Genomic DNA, 21,476 nt, shown 5'->3' with positions numbered 1-21,476 from the left:
ATCCATCTATCTATCCATCCATCCATCTATCCATCTATCCATCTATCTATCTATCTACATCTGTGGCTCAGAGGTGATGGGACTTTTGCAAAAGTACATACAACAAAAGAGATGTGAGAAACTGTGCTTATGGAGGATATTGAATTGTTGAAGCAGTTGATTGGAGTATAAATCAGGAGTGGGCAACTATGGCCTCTTTACAACCTGTGGGCTTCTACTCCCATAATTCCTGAGCCACACAGGGACCTTGATTGCCCACCCATGATGTAGATAATAGTATTTCTGCTCCTATAGAATCATATTTTAGAATTACTTCTAGTTCAACACTGCTCCTCAATAAAACCCAGGGTTTTTAAAGAGATCCTAACAATGTTTCTTTCTCCAAGGTTGTGACGGTAGCTGTTTACAGCTTCTTCCTTGCATGTTTAATTGGTCGGCAGTTCCTGGATCCAGCCAAGGGGTATCCTGGCCATGAAATGGACCTTTATGTGCCCATTTTCACATTCATGCAGTTTTTCTTCTATGCTGGCTGGCTAAAGGTCAGTTTAACATGGAATTGTGCTCAGGAGAATTTCTTTTTGCTGGGATAATGTTCTGGAGTTCTTGCATTTTAAGTGCCAAAATTATGTTCTGCATTAGGTAGGACCAGCTCAAAATTCTAATGAGAATCAAATAACATAATAGTGGTGCAGGTGTGCTTTTTTATATATTATGAAGAAGAAATGAGACTGATAAAAATTTGACAAAGAGGAAATCTGCAAGTTCTTTAACAAATACAAATAAATACAAATACTATATATTGTTGCTTCCTTTTCTAAGAGTCTTAGATTACCCAGCTTTTTCCACTAATAGGTGATGTCACTTTAAATATAAAAGTGCAATATATTTTGCTGGACCACCACTGAGGTTTTTTAATGATCTTGTCCTCATTCCCATTTCACAGGTAGCAGAACAGCTCATCAATCCATTTGGGGAAGATGATGATGACTTTGAAACTAATTGGCTTATTGATAGGAATCTGCAGGTGAATTGAAGAGTTTAAGATATATCCTCTGAGATTTCTCAAAAAAAATTCTGTAGTTTATAATGTGTAACTTTAAATGAAGAAATGATAGCACAAATTAGAACTTAATTTACCTTCTTTCTCAGCAAAGCAATAGATGCCTAATGATGGCTGTGAAAAGTTATATGCTAAGTCTCTCTTCTTTGAGCATATTACTTGTCAGATATGATGTTACTCTGTCATAAAAATCTAAGTGACAGGCCTAAGATACTAAAAACCTGTAATTTTAATCTTTTACATATAGTAATTTTCAACATATATTCTTTTACTTGCTTTCTGTGGGTGGATGATTTCTGAAAACTTGACTTTTAAACTCTTCCGTAGATAGTTCTGAGCAAGCCTTAACAGAATATTAGAATGGCAAAGTTAGAAGGAACCTTGGGTGGTTTTCTGGTCCAACAACCTGCTCAAGCAGGAATCTCTATACCGTTTCATACTATTTTAGAGAAATGGTTGTTCAATCTTCATTCATGCTTTCTTGCCTATTACTCATTCCTATCAATCATTAAGTCATAATTTTTTTGCTAAATGCAAAAGGACCAACAGGCACACTGCTAAGAAAGAGCTGCACGGTCTATGAAACATCTAGTCATGAAGTTAACCTTCAGGGTTTAACAGGCCTCCTAGTTTTGCTGCCAGTTTGGGACCTGGGGCCTTATCAATCCATAATTCATTCTTATCTTCATGCAGAACCCATTATCATAAGCTATTCAGTTACTAAATGGCCGCAAGTCCGTAATTGTTTCTTAGATTGCAGCTGTTCCTAAATTATTAGAAATGGGTGCTTTCTCAGAAATGGAGAAATGAAGAACAAACACCTTCAACTACTGCGGCTGAGATAGTGTGCCATATCTTGGCAGGTCTCCCTTATGGCTGTGGATGAAATGCACCAGGACTTACCAGCATTGCAGAAGGATCCATATTGGAATGAGTCAGACCCCCAGCCACCTTATACTGCAGCAACAGCAGAATATAAGAGGACATCGTTCCTTGGATCAACTTTTGACATCAGGCAAGTAAAGCTAAGAAAATAATATAGGAATCCCTTTCTTGTTATACAATGTATATCTGCAGTAGACTCTCCCCTGTGGAACATCATGACTCTCTAGTGTTGTAAGAGGACTTATGCTCAGCTTTGCATTATGGATTGTGTTAAATCCTTACTGGAATGAAGGACTGCAATCAATGGGTAAGAACGATTCTTTATTGAACAAGAGGTAACAGTTTACAGAACAGAACAAGAATAAACATGGCCATGCCTGGCAGCTATATATATGCCGGGCTGCCAGGCTGAGCCAACCAATCACCTTGCAGTATTTTCCCGCCCAAGGAATGTGGGGTGGGTACAAGGCCTAACTGTCCTCTGGACACAACAGATTGGACCTGTTCAAGATTTTAGCCAGCCATGCCAAGCTTGGATATTCCTGCTTCTTCCCCCTCCCTAACTTTAAATCAGAAATAATTCCATGCACATTAAACATGCTCATTTGTCATTTGACTATCCCAAAGGTGCTTCCCCTCCCCCACAAAGCAGCTGGACTTTCTTACTATTTTTCTTTGAAAATGTTTTGCTTCTCATCCAAGGAATGTCAGAACAACATTCCGTCACTAATTTCTTGTTTCTCTCTTGTTGCTGGGTGCCACCATTTTATCTACAGTAGGGTTCACTCTCAGTAAATATATGTCAGATTGATACACACCTGTATTATTACACGCCAGATTAGCAACACAAATTGTTTCATTTGGCTAGTTTGAGATGACTTGAAGCTTTTTGATACAATACCCATTATAACTTCATTCATTCCAATCCAATTTTGTGAAGGTGGTTTTATTAAATTACCAGAGCAAACTGCTTCCTTTGGCACTGTGCAGTTTTCTCCCTGAGCTCGTCATAAAACAAATATTGTTAATCAAATATGGGGGAGATAGGTGGTTAAGAAATAAATCTAAATAAAGAAGCAAAATATTTATTGCAAGATAAGAAAGGATTTCACTACTGTTCTCTGAGGGATGAGATTATCAGGACCTATCATCACATTCATCTTTTCTTGATATGATATTTAATTGTTCATGGGGCTAGTTTTTTAAATATCTACAATATTGCTTGTAGTTAAACTATCTAAACCAGGAATATAAGTAGGCAGAATCAGGCAGTCGCCTCAAATATGTTGTTTGTTTGTTTGTTTGTTTGTTTGTTTGTTTATTTATTTAATTTATATGCCGCCCCTCTCCGAAAACTCGGGGCGGCTAACAGCAATCATAAATAGTGTACCATAATAATCCAATACTAAAAGCGAATTAAAACCCCTTAATATAAAAAATGAAACATACATACAAACATACCATGCATACAATTGTAAAGGCCTAGGGGGAAAAGGAATCTTAATTCCCCCATGCCTGGCGGCAGAGATGGGTTTTAAGTAGTTTACGAAAGGCAAGGAGGGTGGGGGCAATTCTAATCTCTGGGGGGAGTTGGTTCCAGAGGGCCGGGGCCGCCACAGAGAAGGCTCTTCCCCTGGGTCCCGCCAAGTGGCATTGTTTAATTGACGGGACCCGGAGAAGATCCACTCTGTGGGACTTAACTGGTCGCTGGGATTCGTGCCGCAGAAGCCGGTCCCTGAGGTAATTGGAAAGGAAGCAAATTCTTACACTCTTCCATTATAGGAATAGCAGAAATAATGTTCCTGCTTGGAGTTGGAGAGGCAGTTGGGAAGTTGTGAACTTCTCTGTCTAAGTGCTAAAATAATTTGGCTAACCATAGATGGTATGCATTTTGAATAGATTTTATAAAATGTACAATATTGTGGTATGCATTTGATGGAGTTATGTTTTGTATTGCGTGTATTTTACAACTGATAAACTCTTAACCTAGTTTAAAAAGTAGGAGGATACATAAATACACGGTGATACATACAGTATATACATACTCATTAGTTTGGGAGCACTTTGTTGTTCTGCCAAAATGTCTTAGGCAATCAAGAATGGTGAATGTTGGCTGTTAATATTAACAAGCACAGACAGCATTGACCTTAGGAGTTTGCATGAATAGGCACATTTGTGAGCTTCTTAGGCCTGCTTTGTTTCCTTTCTCCCTCCTTTTTCCTCTATCTTCTCCTCTATCATTCTCCTCCTTAAGAGGAAGATGTAAAGGGAGCATCAATGACAGAGAAGAGCAGGAGGAGAAGGAGGAAGAGGAACAGGAGGAGGAGAAAGAGGAGTTGCATTCAGCTGATTTTCCTCATTGGCTCTCAGTGTGATAAACAACAAGGGACAATAATAGGGAGGGATAAGTAAAAGCAACTGCCTTGAGAAAGAGGTGGACTCTTTGAGCTACATTGCCAATGCTGAAGGATAGGAGGACCACTGAACCTGTTGAGATTCATCATGGACTTGGAAGGGTTTTAAGACAGTTTGGAACAGAATGTTCATATAACATTCCCTTCCCTGTTTATCTTTTGTTGATATCATTTTCATTCCTTCATTGTAGTTTGATCATTGGAGTCAATGCTTCAGTAGACAGAAGAATGTGGAGAAATCTGAAGTATTGGAATGATTCTTGGGGTTTATATTTGCACTTGTCACTTCCCCTGCCTTGAATGAAATGATATTGTCACGTGAAGTCCCAGGTGCATCCTCCCACCCCACCCCCGCAAAGTTTCCCCTGCAGACTTTTGATTTCAATTCCCTTTTTTTCAATACATCATTGTATTCTACTATCTGTTTTCTTTTTACAGCATGCAGAAAGAAGAGATGGAATTCCAACCCCTGGAAAAGATCAAGGAGAATGAGGAAGCAAACCACTCAACACCATTGCTGGGTCATATAAGCCGCTTTCTGAATGTACAATCCCCCAGTTTTACCAGGTCACCAAGAATGAGCCTGATACATCGGAGGAATGAAAATGTCTCTCCTTCTTGTTATGCTTATATGGATGGGGTTAAACCTGGGAACCTCCAAAGTATTAACCAGCTAAGGGGAGACAGTTCCCCATTAGGCATCGGTTCTCAAGATCAATGGGACACTGCTGCCAGTAAATTGAAAGAATTTGATGCCTTTACATCAAGCCCTTTCTATGAAAGACCTGGGTTCTACAGTGCTCCTCAGACCCCCATCAGCTCAATCCCAATGATCTTGCCATCCCATCGTCAAAACCGAAAAAAACCTCCTGCACTTTCCAATATTACTACTTGTCCCAATTTTCTGAAGGACAATATTACCAGTCAGTCTCCTTGCAAAGCCAGTGATTTGGATAGGAGTGAAAATTTGGTTGGCTCAAAATCAAAGGAGTCTTTTCCATGGCCAGCTGAAAAAAGCCATGTTTCAGACTCATTAATCAAGTCAGTTAAAGAAGATACAAAACACATAAGTTGGTCAAAAGAAACAACTCCTCTCGGAAGCCCAGAAGGACCTCTGTCCTCAGGGGATTCTGTAAGTACCAAGTTCCCCTTTGTGGAGTGCACCAGCCCTGAGATACAAACCAGTTTCAAAAGCGTGAATAACCTGAAAAGCCACCAGCAACGGCCAGATAACATATCTCCAGACCATTCCAGCTTCCTTTACACTCATAACAGCAAGACTCCTAATACCGATAGTAATGCCCCTGCTACTTTCTTTCCTTTCAGCCCTTTGACTCCCCCAGGGATTGAGCCATCTCATAGGAGCAAAGGAAATGCTGTTGTTGTTGCTAGTTCAGAAGCTTCTCCTGGAGTTACAAAGCAAGATAACTCAGCTGTTTCTGAAGCTGCAAAAGACCCAGGAAGTATTTATTACACTGAGGAGCAGAGAAAGCCCATCAGCTCTTCACCTAATGACTCTGGCATCTCCCTAGCAGAAAGAGACTTTGTGGGATTAATGGAAGTGATTATGGAAATAAGTGAGAACACTAGTGATGAAGGGAAGGGAGAAAAGGGACAGTTCAGTTAAGTGGGCTCAGAATCTTTTCATGTAGATGTGATGGGAGGGATTGCTTTATTATATTTAACATTGTTATTCAACTTTTTAAGGATAGCAAAAGCCCACACTACAGACTGCAAAAACAAGTGGAAATCAACATTTAGGCTGAGCAGCTCATTCCATAAATGCATATGTGCTGTTACTAACAAGCAAGTTAAGGCCCACTCATGGAATTTCAGGATCATACAACTAAGGAAATAACTCTAATTTCAGCAGAGTTACTTTGGTTACATGTTTAATCTTTTGTTTGCTATTTTATCTGAAAGTACCAAAGAATGGGACCTTGCTGCCAATGTTGCGAATGCACATCCCACTTCAGGGAGAGAGAATTTAACTGGGATAAATCATATACTCAGTCGTATGATCATTGCCCAAGAACACAATGACTTATTTTCCCCATCCTCTAATTACTTATGAAGGGGATTTTTTCCCCTTGTGAATATTATCAGTTCACTTAGCCAAACTATATTTATTAGATCCAAGAAGAATTGTGTTACACATGATTATACTTTATGTGGATATTATCAGACAATAATTACACATGAAGATTTGATAGTGGCATCAAATCAAATAATCAAATCAAACTCAAATCATCCGGTGTACAGCATCAAACTTTCCAACCCAAAACCCTAACTTATTTTTAATAGAAGTTAATATGGCCTCGGTATTAAGAAATTGATAGAATGGCCTGTGCTCCAGATGGCAGGAGAGGGTGCAAATCTTGAGGGCCTTTCTGTTGCCTTACAGTATAATTCCACCTTGACAGATTGAATAAAAATGTTGAGATGTCAGAGGACAATATTATTTGATCACTTTAGCAAACAAGATGCCTATTGAAGGTCAATTGGAAAATATGTAGATGTATTGCTAGTTTCAATATGTTAAAAATGGGCCAGTATTTCAACAGTTTGAGAAATGTTGTTTTATTTGTATAAGACAACTTGAAAATAAACAGAGAAGTAGAAAATTGGAAGCTTCTTCTCTGGTAAAGTTTGAAGGGGTTACATTGGCTGTCTAAATCAATGGTAGAATGCAAAACAGTGTGGCACAGCATCTTCATTTTAGATACTAACTAGATTTTACACTGTATTTTTTTGAGCAAAGGCTTAGCAAGAAAAAGTCCTTTATAAATGTTTTTAATACATGTTTGTTTAAAATCCATTGCAGGTGGCAGTAACACCTGAAACCAGAAAAGGTTTCAGTTCCTCCTAACATAAACTGCAGAAATAGAAAACAGACAATAGCATCAAACTGAACGTGCCATTAATAGATATAATCAAACTTCTGCTAGGAGAGTGGGATAGGTGCTAGAATAACTGCAGCCAAGGAAATATTTACTACCTGGGATTAGCATAGAAACATAGAAACAGAGAAGTCTGACGGCAGAAAAAGACCTCATGGTCCATCTAGTCTGCCCTTATACTATTTTCTGTATTCTATCTTAGGATGGATATATGTTTATCCCAGGCATGTTTAAATTCAGTTACTGTGGATTTATCCACCACGTCTGCTGGAAGTTTGTTCCAAGGATCCACTACTCTTTCAGTAAAATATTTTCTCATGTTGCTTTTGATCTTTCCCCCAGCTAACTTCAGATTGTGTCCCCTTGTTCTTGTGTTCACTTTCCTATTAAAAACACTTTCCTCCTGGACCTTATTTAACCCTTTAACATATTTAAATGTTTCGATCCTGTCCCACCCTTTTCCTTCTGTCCTCCAGATTATACAGATTGAATTCATTAAGTCTTTCCTGATCCTGACCTTCCACCATTCTTGTAGCCCGTCTTTGGACCCAGATTGAAGAGAGTTTTTATTTTCTCTCTCTTGTTCTCTCTCCCCCTTTCTCCCTCCATCTCACCTTCAAGTCAGTCTGCCAGGATTCCTGGCAATGCCTAGGCAGAACCCTATAGTATTCCGCGCAACATTGTCATATTTTTCTTGCCTGCCTGTTTTGTGTCCAAGTATTAGAACTCATGTGTCCTGGTTTCTAGCAGGCTGCCTTAACCATTACACCAGTGGCTATGTTTGTCATGTTAGAAACCTTGAAAGAGGCTTCCTAGTTCTTTAGAGATTCAGTGGAAATGTCCCCAATATTCAAATCTTTGCTTATCCTTTCGTTTTGTCTCTCCCTTTAACCTTGTGCCCTTCAGATATAATATACAGTACAGTACTTCATTTTCCCTGCCTCTGCTGGCTAGGGACGATAACTATAATCAAACATTCCAGAGACATTAGTGGAAAGCTGGCCTAGCAGGTTATGAAAGAAAACAAATGCATCTCAGACTTGAGGACTTTCATTGTTCTTGTTTAATGCATTAAACATTAAAAGAGAATAAAAGGCCTTAGATCCGTGATGGTGAACCTGTAGCTCGCGTGCCACAAGTGGCATGAGGAGCCATGACAGTCAGCACATGAGCTCAGGTCTAGTGCGCATGCACACTCGGGTCAGTTGATTTTCAAGTCTCTTGGGTGGCACACTGGGAGTCAAGAAATAGCCTGTTTGCAGCCTCCCGAGGTTGGAAAGGCCCGTATTTTGCTCTCCCCAAGCTCCAGTGCATTTCTGGGAGCCTGGAGAGGGCAAAAGCAGTCTCCTACCACCACCAAAACCTTCTAGAGGCCAGAAATGGCCTGACTCTGAAGCCTGGGGAGAGCAAAAAAACCCCAAACAACTTCCGGTTTGAGTTGGAACATTTCCAACCTCCAGAGGATCTCCGAGGTGGGGGATGGGGAAGGCTGTTTTCACCCTACCCAGGCTCCTAGAAAGGCTCTGAAGCCTGGGAAGAGTGAAAAACAGGGGTGCCACTGTATGCCGGGAATAGGAGCGAGGTCATGTGTACATGCATTGGGGAGAGCAGCATGGAATTATGGATGTGGGCATATGCGTGGCCCCACCATTCTCTCTTTTGGCACAGCAACAAAAAAGGTTCACCATCACTGTTTTAGATGGTCTTGAGGTAGGGACATCACTGATTATATCAAAAAAGAATAGAACTTCTTCAATAGAAATTGAAGAACATTGAATTTCTTTTCTGGGGAAAATAGGAGAAACTTCCAGTGGGTTCTATGAGTAGGCAGAGTTGCACCAATTAAGAGATTCCAATATTCAGACTACTGTAGTAACAGAATAATCTATAGTGAAGAGATTTTACCCTGTCTTGCAATGTCTTAAAAGTTTATATCTGAAACTATTCTGTAAACATATTTGGCACGTGATGGAGTAAAACAGGACAATCTCAAGTGAATCAATTGATTACAAAAATGCTGGAGAAAAAACAATCATTTTATGGCAGACAGTTAAGTCTCTACTGCTATTATAAAATCAAGCCAAACTGATTTAGGAACAAATGACTCTTTGTCAGAAAGTGGGTTGGCCAAGGTTGTAATTTTCCATTGTTATTTTAGCTTTTGATCTAGAGATAAGCAACGTGAGGCTTCATGTCACATGTCATGTTTACTCTCTATTCAGTACCCAAAGGCCTCTTTAACAGAAAACTGATATGTTTTATTGTGTTGATGCGTGCAGAGTATGAGACACTTGTTTGTAAAGCAGGTTTGGTTACAAAACAAAATCTTCAAGTACAGGAAAACCCTGGCTGCACCCATGTATGCCTAATATTGCTTGACTCACTTCACTGCCCCACCCTTGAAGACTTCTCAAACAGTTCTCTGAAACTTCAGAAATGATGCCCTGTGGCTCTACAGCATTTTCCCCACTGAGCTTCCCATTCCTTTTTATGGCTGAGCAACAGAGTACAGCTCAAAGTAACCCAGAGAAGAATGAGTGTGTCGTGTAGACTTTAAACTTTAAATGGTCAGTATTCGGATGATTCCAATATGGGGCCATCGTAAGACATTGACATGCAGCATCACTTAGAAACCTAATCCCCCTTCAATATCCCAGACTGTGCACGATTTAATACATCATACATTCAATAAGTTATTAAATATTGCTGGGCCTCCAGGCAACAGGTTTTAAACTTTTGTGCATATAAAATCCAACAGTATAACACTCAATGGTAATGTTTTTAAAGTAAGCATCTTTATTTTAACTTAAACTTGCTCCAACAGCTAGTTTAGTTAATTTTCCAGTGTTGGAAAGCACTGAAAAATCCATTGTCCTAAAATGTAGACAAAGTTTGAGAATTTATGCCACATGGTATATATAGCTTAATTTCCATTGAAGGTGGGTTTGTGCTCTTTATATGTCAACACCTTCTCACTCATAATATAAATCCTACAGGTCAAACAGAGCTGTCTGAACATGACATTTACACTTTCATATCCACATTTACTCCTAAGTAAATACAATAGCCCAAGCTGTGCATATTTCCTGCTATAAAAATATGGACCTTTATAAATTACAGCCTATACAACTGAAACAGTTGACAGAACAAGCTTAATATTAATCAAATGCTCAGAAGTTGGGCAGGATTGTAATCAGGAATTACAAACATGGGCCAAGAGTGCAAATTAATGAGCTACCCTTTGGATCCACATCTAAAAAGGTATTTTGCTATTTGGCATGTTAAAGGAACCAAACCCACAACCACTCTGAAGCATATTTTCACCTTTGGATTGAGACCAGAACCATTATTTATTTATAGGAAAACTCTTCTTGCATTGTGTATTTAGTTTTTGTTTTTTAAACTCAAAACATACTGCAGTACAACTGTGAATATGTAGTCCTAGTCATTTTATTGGGGACGTGATTGTAACACATAAAAGGAGAAGTGATTTTTTTACAATTATGGGAATATTGGAGATAAACCAAAGAAGCATGCACAAGTGTTGAAGATAAGAGTCTCTGCAACATTCATGGGTAGCTTTTAGTTCTCACTGTCACTTTCTCCCAAAGTATGCTTGTCAAAAAGATATTCTGCCATTCCACATTTTGGTGCTCCCATCTTGCGCAAGTTGGTCACGTGGTCACCCAGCTCTTTGATGGATTTAACTTGTTCATCCAAGTAGTGAGTTTCAATGAAGTCACATAACTAGAAGACAAAAGCAATGTTACAAACCTATTCTCTCTTCCTAGAGGAGTACAAGGTTTTTTTGCAAATAAGAAAAACACAAATTAAAAAACACAAATTAAATTGTTATTTAAAAGTTCCGCCTCTGGCAAGCCAAAGAAAACCCAATTTGTCTAAAAAACATATATCTGGATATTGGGAAGCAAAATAGAATTTGAGCCTTCAAAGCATGAAAGCAAAAATAAATCTATTATTTAAATGACTTTAGGACACAGTGAAGATCTATTAATTCCCTATTCTAATTCTTTAGCAAAATTTAAATGAATAATTTCCATTTTGCTCTGTATTTAAAGAAAAACAAGTAGTCCTTGACTTACATCCATTTGTTTAGTGACTGTTCAAACTTATCACAGTACTGAAAAGTGACTTACGACCACTTTTCATACTTAACAACTGCAACATCTCCTTGGTCACATGATCAAAATTCAGACATTTGGCAACTGGCATGTATGACAGTTACGGTGTCCCCAGGATCATGTGATCACTTTTTGAAACTTTCTGACACAATGGGGAAGCCAAGTTCACTTAAATTGTGTTACTAAATTAACAACTGCAGTGATTCACTTAACTATGGCAAGAACAGTCATAAATTAGGTAAAGATCACTTAATTATCTTGTTTAGCAAAGGAAATTTTGGGCTCAATTGTGGTTGTTAAGTCAAGTAGTCAAGGACTACCTATAGTTACAAGAAAGTGAACACCAGCCAAAGATATTACATAGAGCAAGTTGACTTACGTGAGGGTCATTTTTGTCAGTTGCTAGCTTATGTAGATCTAGAAGAGATTGGTTTACATTCTTTTCCAAGTGCAAAGCACACTCCATGGCTGTCAGTCCATTTTCCCAATCATCACGATCTGGTTTCTTTAAAAAAAAAAATTTTTTTTTAAGCTGAACCACTAGAATGAATGATTACAGCACCATAATGATATTTCAAAGCAACTAGTTGATATAGTGAAAGATGGACTACTCAAGCCAGCACATTTCATCTTTATTTTATTTATTTTATTTTATTTATTTATTTTATTTATTTTGTTAGTTAGTTTGTTTGTTTGTTTGTTTATTTATTTATTTGGTGATATTTATATGCTGCCCCACTCCAGCAGGACTCTGGACGGTTTTAGCACTTGTTTTCTAAGTTGCAAGATCAAATGTTTTAAATAACACAATTTTTCTAGTCCCTGAACCTGGAATGAAACAGGGTCATTGACTGAAATAACTTTACAAAGCAAGTGTCCATGAACTTGCTACCAACTGTTGCAATCTTTCTAACCCTCTTCCAACTCAGAACCTAACAACTTGAGGAATAAAATAAATAAACTGGTGTAGTAATGTCTGAAAGAGTCGATGATGCCAATTTTGATGTTTGATTCTAAATGTTGCTCAGTTACAGTTCTAGCAATCTTTGTTGGCCCACCAACTGGACTACAATTCAATGAAGAAGATTATCTTCCTATTATTTGAAGATATTCTCACTTAGGTTTCTTTTAATAAAATAGCTCTTTCAGTTTTATCCATTGCCCACAAATATAAGGTGGGGAGGGTTTTGCCTTTAAAGACAATCTAACTTCAGATATTTTGTAGGTTTATTAAATAGATTATTTATCCTGTGCAAGCAGTATAGAATCAGCTAAAACAAAAGCATTTTAATCCCATTCTTGTATATTTTAGCCTCGTTATCAGTACAAAGGAGACAACATGCCTTTCCTAGCGGTTTTCAAGTTTACTATCTAGAAAGAATTCTGTACACATCAGCATATCAGTCAAAAGCCTCTGCAAGTTCTAAAGGCTATGGGGACATATCATAGCTTGTATATATCTCATACAGACTCTTGTTCTATGTAATCTGACCATAAGCAGGGATAAACCATGGGGGTAAGCTTTTTGTCATTTATCAGGGAGGTATGCTAATGCCTTTGTGGGGAGTAATGAGGGTTCTCAAAACCATGGTGATCAAGGCAAGATAGGCTCAGCAGCCATGCACATTAAGTATAAACATCTGAACAGAGCCACTTTAAATCAAATTTTCAGCAGAGAACAAATTCAAAGTGTCTATGAGAGCTTCGTGCACACCAAACACATTGGGGTAAAACACATGACTATTCTTTCCAAATCTGTTTTGATCACAAATACATCCCACTGAACTAATTTAAGTCATATCTGCTAATTAAGTGCAATTTCTTGTAGTCAAGCCTAGATTCATGATACATTGCTCTCAATTGCTCTACAGAACCTTAAGCAAAAAGCAGCAATATTTCACTTATCATACCCCTGCCATCTCATCTCCCCTGGTACAACCTACCTTGATATCATGTAAGACAATGCGGCCACCTCTCTTGTTCTGCAGTTTCATGAGTTTCTCTGCATGTTCACGCTCCTCCCGAGACTGGTGCAAGAAGTACTTGGCAAAGTTCTTCAGGGCCACATCATCACGGTCAAAATAGTAAGACTGAAAAGCAAAATAAAATCCTTGCATTAGGACATCTATTCATTCTTAATCCACTAGTTTGCTTTTTTTTTTTAAGACAACCAACTGCTAACATAATTCAAGGGACATACAACATAAATTCTACAGCTTGGGGCATGCAATGTCACACACAGGTGATTAAAAAGGCAGAATTTGCATTACTTCTGATGCAATCTAACTCCCTTGCCTCCCTGCAGATGTTGCTTATTACTAAACAATTAGGCTGCCCAAGGGATTATACAATGTGATGTGCTCAGACTTCTGTGGAACTGGCATTTAGATCAAATCATCAACTTTTTTATTACATAGGTATATATACACACACACAAATAAGATTTTTAAATTAGAAAATACGTCCAGAATTTTTTTAAAAATAACTCTGATCCAACTCCTCTATGACTGAATTGTAATTTCATACATATAACAAGCTTCAAGAAAGCCTGTAGAAACCCCTTCAATTTTAAAAGGCAGCAGCCGTTGCCACGCTTATCAACAAGAGTTTTTCCCAACTTGCTGCCCTCTCTTGCACACGTTGTACCAAACAATGTTATCAAATGCTTTTTACTAGAATCAAACACTAGTTTCCCAGCACAGTGTGGAAGTCCACATTTGTTTATCGAATTCGGAGGGGGGGGGAGTACAAAGTCGATTAAAGCACAATCGTATTTTTTAAATACGAAATACCACAGCAAAGCGCTGCTCATAAACAAGTTGCGTCACTTCTCCAGCAAACCCAGCAGTATAAAAAACAGGGCCAAGAGGGATTCCTCCGTCCCTCCCCCTCTCCTTACAATCCTAAGCCCAAAAACAGGGCTGTTTACACAGAAAAAAGAGGTGCCTTGGCTTCCATTTCTAAGCAAGGGAACTACTGAGTTTGGATAATGAAATATCTTGCAAGGAAAGCAGCAAGCTGAGAGAGCACCAAGGACCTCACACAATTCGACCTCGAGCTACAAATATTCTCCTTTATTAATTTGTATTAAGCTACAAATATTATCCTTTATAAATATTCTCCTTTATTCTGAATCTTTGGATTTGTATTTTGTATCACTGTTGTGAGCCACAACGCTCTTCACTCCCCACCCCAGGAAAATTGAGAAAACATTCAGAAGCAATGGGTGGAAACTAATCAAGGAGAGAAGCAACTAAGGAGAAAATTCCTGACAGTTAGAACAATTGATCCATGGAATGGCTTGCCTCCAGAAGTTGTGAATGTTCCAACACTGGAAGCTTTTAAGATGTTGGATAACTATTTGCCTGAAGTGTAGGGACTCCTGCCCAAGCAAGAGGTTGGACCACTAGAAGACCTCCAAGGCCCCTTCCAACTGTTATTTCTATTCTATTTGCTAATTGTTGGTTGTTTTTTATAATAGTTGTATAGTATTTATTTAAGTTGCCCAGAGTCATGTTTTGGCAGACATATAAGTATGATGGATGTTGTTGTTGTTGTTATTATTAATAATAATTAATAATAATATTATTTACGAGGGATAAAACCTGCAGGGCTGTATACCGCTCGCTCGCATAGGAGGCGGGCCTCCCTCGCGACTCAAGGACACTCAAAAAGGGAAATGGCGTAAACACAGAAGCCGCGGCGCGGAGGATTATTTCCTCCAGCCCCCTTAAAGGAGCGATGTCTTCCAGGACTTGGGCGGGGGGGGGATGTGTGTGTGTGCCGGCGCTCTCCCTTCCCTCCTCCCGCCCTTCCAAGAGAGACTCGGTTACTTACCATGCTGAGATAGACGTAAGAAGCGTACAGCTCCAGGTTGATCTGCCGATTGATGGCCGCTTCGCAGTCCTGATGGTAGTTTTGGCGCACCTGAGATGGGGAGGAAGCCATGGCAGCGCAGAGCGGCGACGAGCTACTGTACTGAATGCAAAGAGAAGGCGAGAAGGCCCAAAAGCTCGGTGGGTGGGTGGGTCGGTTCCGTCCAATCACTGTTGAAGCAGGAACCCCCTCTCGCCGCCGGCTCTCCCAAACGTTCTAAGCTCGGCCGCCTGACGTAGCGTCTATATATATGTGGAGAAAGGAGACGTACCGAAGTGGCGTCACAATTGGACACATGGAAGCCACGCCCTCCGTAAGCTGAGAAAGTGGGAGGATCCCTCCCTCAGAAATCTCCCTCCGTTTTGGGATGCACGCGCGCCCGGAGTAAGCGTGACTCAGCCGTTTCTGCTCGCTTTGGCTCGGGAAGGCTTTGTTTTGACCGGAAGGCATCCCGGGTGGGAAGGGTGATTCCAAGAAACTGCTGAGTAGCCGCCCGTGTGTGCCGTGGAGAAGAAATTGAGCAAGCAGCAACGATGGACATTCCGAGATCACTGGAGCTCTTGCACATGACCATATACACTCAAAGTTTCTCACCTTGTGGCAAATATTTAGCAGCTGGAAACAACTATGGCGAAATTGCTGTATTCAGCCTGTCGGCAGCATTAGGTTCAGGCAGGGCCACCATCAGGAATTTTGGGGCCCCATACAGCCTAAGTGTCTGGGGGCCCCCGGCCATTTTAAAACTACTGCCCCCCAAATCCCGTGCCATGGCCACACACCCTGGGCAAGCCCTCCCCCGGCCCTCTGAGGTCAAACACAGCCCTGATGTGGCCCTCAATGAAATTGAGTTTGACACCCCTGGCCTAGAGCCTAAATCCTATGAACAAGGGCTAAGAGAATGAGTATGTTTAGCTCAATAAATAGAAAACTGAGGGGGAATATAATAGTAGTTTCCCAATCCTTAAAGGGCTGCCACAGAGCAGATGGCATCTATTTATTCTCCATGCCACCTGAAGGTAGTACAAGAAGCAATGGGCGGAACCTCACCAAGAAGAAATGCAATCTGGAAATAAGGAAAAACTTGGGACTGGGCGGCATAGAAATAAATAATAAATAAATAAATCCCTTCTTTTTTATTAAAAGAAATTAATAGAAACATAGAAGACTGATGGCAGAAAAAGACCTCATGGTCCATCTAGTCTGCCCTTATACTATTTCCTGTATTTTATCTTAGGATGGATATATGTTTATCCCAGGCATGTTTAAATTCAGTTACTGTGGATTTACCAACCACGTCTGCTGGAAGTTTGTTCCAAGCCTCTACTACTCTTTCAGTGAAATAATGTTTTCTCAGGTTGCTTTTGATCTTTCCCCCAACTAACTTCAGATTGTGTCCCCTTGTCCTTGTGTTCACTTTCCTATTAAAAACACTTCTCTCCTGGACCTTATTTAACCCTTTAACATATTTAAATGTTTCGATCATGTCCCCCCTTTTCCTTCTGTCCTCCAGACTATACAGATTGAGTTCATGAAGTCTTTCCTGATACGTTTTATGCTTAAGACCTTCCACCATTCTTGTAGCCCGTCTTTGGACCCGTTCAATTTTGTCAATAATAATTAAAAAAACCCAAAATCCATTACTATTAAAACTAAAACAACCAGCAAAACTATTAATAAAAACAAGTGAGGGCTGGGTTTTTTTCTCTGTTATTATTTAAGTGCTTTTACCATATGCTTTAAATCAAGAATCACTTCTCTCTCTATTTCTCTCTCTTTTCTGTCATTCTCTGCCTCAATCATTTTCTCATTTCTCTTTTTTTCTCCCCTTTTTTCTATCATTTCTCTCTCTCTTCCTTCCACTCTTCTCTCTCTTTCTTCCTCTCTTTCACTCTCTTCCTTCCTCTCTCATCTCTTTATTTCTCTTTCTCTCGCTTGCTTTCTTTCTTTCTCTTTCACTCTCTTCCTTCCTCTCATCTCTTCCTTTCTTTCTCTATCTTGCTTTCTTCCTCTCTCTTCCTCTCTCATCTCTTTCTTTCTTTCCTTCTCTCTCTCTCTTTCTCTCTCTTGCTTTCTTCCTCTCTCTCACTCTCTTCCTTCCTCTCTCATTTCTCTCTCTCTCTTTCTCTCTCTCTCTCTCTCTATCTTGCTTTCTTCCCCTCTCTCTCTCTCTTTCTTGCTTTCTCTCTCTCTTTATCTTGCTTTCTTCCTCTCTGACTCTTCCTTCCTCTCTCATCTCTCTCTCTCTCTTTCTATCTCTCTCTCTCTCTCTTGCTTTCTTCCCCTCTCTCTCTCTCTCTTTCTTTCTTTCTCTCTCTCTTTCTCTCTCTTGCTTTCTTCCTCTCTCTCACTCTCTTCCTTCCTCTCTCATTTCTCTCTCTCTCTTTCTATCTCTCTCTCTCTCTATCTTGCTTTCTTCCCCTCTCTCTCTCTCTTTCTTGCTTTCTCTCTCTCTCTTTCTCTATCTTTCTTTCTTCTCTCTCTCTCTTCCTTCCTCTCATCTCTTACTTTCTTTCTCTCTCTCTTTCTCTATCTTCCTCTCTCTCACTCTTCCTTCCTCTCTCATCTCTCTCTTTTCTTTCTCTCTCTTTCTCTATCTCTCCCCCTCTTTCTCTCTCTCTCTTTTTCTCACTTTCCCTCTCTTGTTTTCTTTCTCTCTCTTGCTTTCTCTCTCTCGTTCTCTTTCTCTTGCTATCTCTTTCTCTCCCCCTATTTTTCTCTCTCTCTCACTCACTTTCTCTCTATCTTGTTCTGTCGTCGCTCTCACTCTCTCTCGTTCTCTGGAGGCTGGCGAAAGTAATTTTCAATGTCGGGCGTGCGGGCTGACGCGCGCTCTCCCCATCCCCCTGCTGCCAGCCCAACCCGGAAAATTCAAAGTAAGAAAAATCTTCGCTCTTACTTTGAATGTTCCAGGCAGGCTGGCAGGGAGATGGAGAGAGCGTGCGTTAGCCCGCACGCCTGACATTGAAAATCGCCTTCGCCGGCTGGCGGCCCCCACTGTGAGAATGCCTGCACAGTAGAAAGAGAGGCCGGGTGGGCGGGCGAGGGCAGCGGTGAGTAGCCACGGGGGCGCGAGGAGGCTAGAGGCGCGGGGGGGTGGGGGCGGCCGCGGCTTCGTGTGCGCCCTTGGAAAAGTGCGCGGGGGGGCCTTTTGGGTGATGCTGGCGCACGCGTGCGAAGTCTACAACTTGCGCTTGTGTTAAATTTTGTTTCTTTCCTAAGCAGCCTTCTGGGTAAAAAAATCCATTTGGGAACGACTCGTTCCCAAATGGATTTTTTTACACAGAAGGCTGCTTAGAAAAGAAAGAAAATTTAACACAAGCGCAACTAACACAAGCGCAACCGCCACTCCAAAGGGGCTCCTACCTTCGCCGCACGCTTTATTCTGGGACTGGAGGACCGCGCTGCCAAAGGCTCCGTCGGGGCTTCAAGTCCTGCCTCGCGAGGGCCAGAGGGCCCGCCTTTTTCGTTGGTGAGGCAGGTGGCGGGCAAGAGAGGGCCGGTACTGCGCATGTGCGAGGAGCTGCTCACTGGGCACAAATTACTGTAGGCGCCAGGAGGCCGGTGGGCAAAACCAGGCCTCCCTCATTGCTCAATTTGGCCGGGCCCGTGACACCACTCCCAGTAGTACCGCCCTATCGGCGGCCCTGGGTTCAGAAGCCAAAGAGGAGAACAAGAATCTGGTGGTGTCCTTTACAGCCCACAGTGGAGCTATCTATGCCATAGTGTCCACCGATCGGCAGTTGTTAAGTGCTGGCAACGGAGAGGTCAAGGCCTGGAACTGGAACGAGATCGTGAAAAAAACGTTGCAAAGAAGCTTGGAGTAGGAGGCCGCCTTATGGAAGTAGACTTGAAGTGCCGGAAATCAACAGCCTGCAGTTGAACCTCAAGGATAATACTCTACTGATGGCTGGAGGTGACTGTGTCATTCACATGATGGACCTGGAGACTGGAGCCTTTACTCATGAATTTCAAGGCCACACTGATTATATCCACTGTTTGGCCCTTCAGGAACAGCTCCGAGAATGCCTATCTGGAAGTGAAGATGCGCCTTTGGGATTTACGTTTAGGACGTCAAGTCCAATCCATTGAAGTCCATAAATATGAGGAATGTAGCTGCCCTCAGAATGGGAAATGGATCAGTTGCCTGGCGACAGACTCTGACTGGATGGTATGTGGCAGTGGCCCAACGCTCAGTCTTTGGCACCTACATTCAGTGACACCCACCACTGTATTTCCCTTGCCTCAGTGCCAGCAGGAAACCATGTTCTACCAAGATCTGATTCTCTCTGCTGGCCACAATCCAACCATTAATCATTTACAGATCAGTGGGGAAGTGAAGGCTCAAATCCCTTGCCTCCCTCGTTGCGTCCACTCCATTTCCATCAACGAACGTTCTGCAAAGCATAAGGTGTTGACAGCAGCTGGAAGCAGCCACTACATTAACGTCTTCACCAACTTTGGATACTGAGCCTTTTCCCTAATATTTACCTAAAATGCACATGGTATATCTCTGAGAGCGCCCTCTACCACATGAATCCCAGCAACCAGTTAGGTCCCACAGAGTTGGCCTTCTCCGGATCCCGTCAACGAAACAATGTTGTCTGGCGGGACCCAGGGGAAGAGCCTTCTCTGTGGCGGCCCTGACCCTCTGGAATCAACTCCCCCCAGATATTAGGATTGCCCTCACCCTCCTTGCCTTTTGCAAACTTTAAAACCGACCTCTGTCGCCAGGCATGGGGAAACTGATTCCCCTGGGCCGTGTCTGCTTTGTGCATGGTTTGTATGAAATGCATGAGTGTTTTTTATATTAAGGGTTTTAAGTATTGGATCTGTACTGTTCTTGTTGTGAGCCGCTCCGAGTCTGCGGAGAGGGGCGGGATACAAATCTAATAAATAAATAAACAAACAAACAAACAAACAAATAAATGGGGGGAGCCCCTGGATAGGAACCTGATCCTTTCCAAGTTGAGGCAATATTGACCGTGCTGAGGCAGGCGCGTGCAAAATGCGGTTTCTTGGAGGAAACCAAGATGCCGAGTTCGTTTTCCATACCATACACAGGGGTCTAACCACCTCTGGCTAGCCCTACAGTGGGGTGGGAATGGTGGTTTTGCAGTATCATTACCCCAGGAGTGGGGTGCCAAGTGAGGTTATAGAATAGAATAGAATAGAATAGAATTCTATTGGCCAAGTGTGATTGGACAAACAAGGAATTTGTCATTAGTGACTATGCTTGGTGTACATAAAAGATATTTATCAAGAATCATGAGGTACAACACTAACGACTCTCATACGTTCAAATAAGCAATCAGGAAACTATTAATATAAATTGTAAGGATAGGAGCAACAAGTTACATTCATACAGTCATAAGTGGGAGGAGATGGATGATAGGAAGGATGAGAAGACTAATAGTAATGCAGTCTTAGTGAATAGCTTGAAGGTGGTGAGGGAATTATTTGTTTAGTAGAGTGATGACATTCAGGAAAAAGCTATTCTTGTGTCTAGTTGTCTTGGTGTGCAGTGTTCCATAGCACAGGTCACTAACCAGTGGTCCATGGACCACTGGTGGTCCGCGAGAAAATATTGGTGGTCTGCGGAGAGATCTTGGCCCCTGGGAGGGAAGGAGGGAGAGGAGGGAGAGAGAGAAAGAAAGAAAGACCACAATTGAGCCCAAAATTTTGGTTGCTAAGCAAGGGCATGGTTAAGTGACCTCCAAGCCATGATCACCTGAAGCCATGCCCCCTGACTTCCAAGCCATGCCCACAGGACCAGTAGGGAAAAGTTTTAGATTTCACCACCGGTTTGCAGGATTTAAAATTATGAATTAGGGTCCATGGGATTTAAAATTATGAATTTTGTGGTCTGTGGGATCTAAATTATAACCTTGGTGGTCCCTGAGGTCCAAACGGTTGGGTACCCCTGCTCTATAGCGTTGTTTGGAGGGTAGGAGTTTGAAACAATTTATGTCCAGGATGTGAGGGGTCGGTAAATATTTTCATGGCCCTTTTTTTGACTCATGCAGTATACAGGTCCTCAATGGAAGGCAGGTTGGCAGTAATTCCTCTGTAGAACTGAATCAGAGCTTTTTGGGCAGTTTGAGCTTCCTGAGTTGGCGCAGAAAGAACATTCTTTGTTGTGCTTTTTTCATGATGTTTCTGATATTAGGTTATCATTTTAGATCTTGAGATATGGTAGAGC

The 21,476-nt window shown here is 41.2% G+C and overlaps 3 protein-coding genes and 1 pseudogene across 3 annotated transcripts in view; 2 read left to right on the top strand and 2 right to left on the bottom strand.

Moving 5' to 3' along the window:
- LOC139175435 (bestrophin-1-like) overlaps positions 1-6,983 on the top strand; it is a 31,005-nt gene extending 24,022 nt beyond the window's left edge. The window contains exons 7-10 of the mRNA XM_070766560.1: positions 387-539; positions 944-1,024; positions 1,924-2,075; positions 4,798-6,983. Of these exons, the coding sequence (XP_070622661.1) occupies positions 387-539; positions 944-1,024; positions 1,924-2,075; positions 4,798-5,986 (1,575 nt within the window). The 3' untranslated portion in view covers positions 5,987-6,983. The remainder of the gene's footprint in view (positions 1-386; positions 540-943; positions 1,025-1,923; positions 2,076-4,797) is intronic.
- Positions 1-21,476, bottom strand: part of LOC139175661 (veficolin-1-like) — a 940,898-nt gene that overhangs the window by 698,902 nt on the left and 220,520 nt on the right. The window lies entirely within an intron of this gene.
- On the bottom strand, positions 10,694-15,827 carry LOC139175443 (ferritin heavy chain). The gene is made up of 4 exons (XM_070766571.1): positions 15,239-15,827; positions 13,345-13,491; positions 11,781-11,906; positions 10,694-11,006 (listed from the first exon to the last, which is right to left on the bottom strand). Exons 1-4 carry the CDS (start codon positions 15,347-15,349, stop codon positions 10,842-10,844), a joined length of 549 nt encoding a protein of 182 aa, XP_070622672.1. The 5' UTR covers positions 15,350-15,827; the 3' UTR covers positions 10,694-10,841.
- LOC139175454 (THO complex subunit 6 homolog) lies at positions 15,793-19,769 on the top strand (annotated as a pseudogene).

This window comes from Erythrolamprus reginae, chromosome 1, assembly GCF_031021105.1.
Source record: "Erythrolamprus reginae isolate rEryReg1 chromosome 1, rEryReg1.hap1, whole genome shotgun sequence".
Taxonomy (NCBI): domain Eukaryota; kingdom Metazoa; phylum Chordata; class Lepidosauria; order Squamata; family Dipsadidae; genus Erythrolamprus; species Erythrolamprus reginae.
Note: the sequence above shows the minus strand (reverse complement) of the source record. Positions and strands in the feature narration are given on the sequence as shown.

What these genes read in the sequence shown, in the direction of transcription:
- LOC139175443 (XM_070766571.1), bottom strand. Translation starts at nt 15,349, where the DNA reads ATGGCTTCCTCCCCATCTCAGGTGCGCCAAAACTACCATCAGGACTGC. An exon ending in CTTACGTCTATCTCAGCATG is followed by an intron (nt 13,492 to 15,238) that starts GTAAGTAACCGA and finishes TTTGCTTTTCAG; the next exon opens with TCTTACTATTTTGACCGTGA. An exon ending in CTGACAAAAATGACCCTCAC is followed by an intron (nt 11,007 to 11,780) that starts GTAAGTCAACTT and finishes TTTGTCTTCTAG; the next exon opens with TTATGTGACTTCATTGAAAC.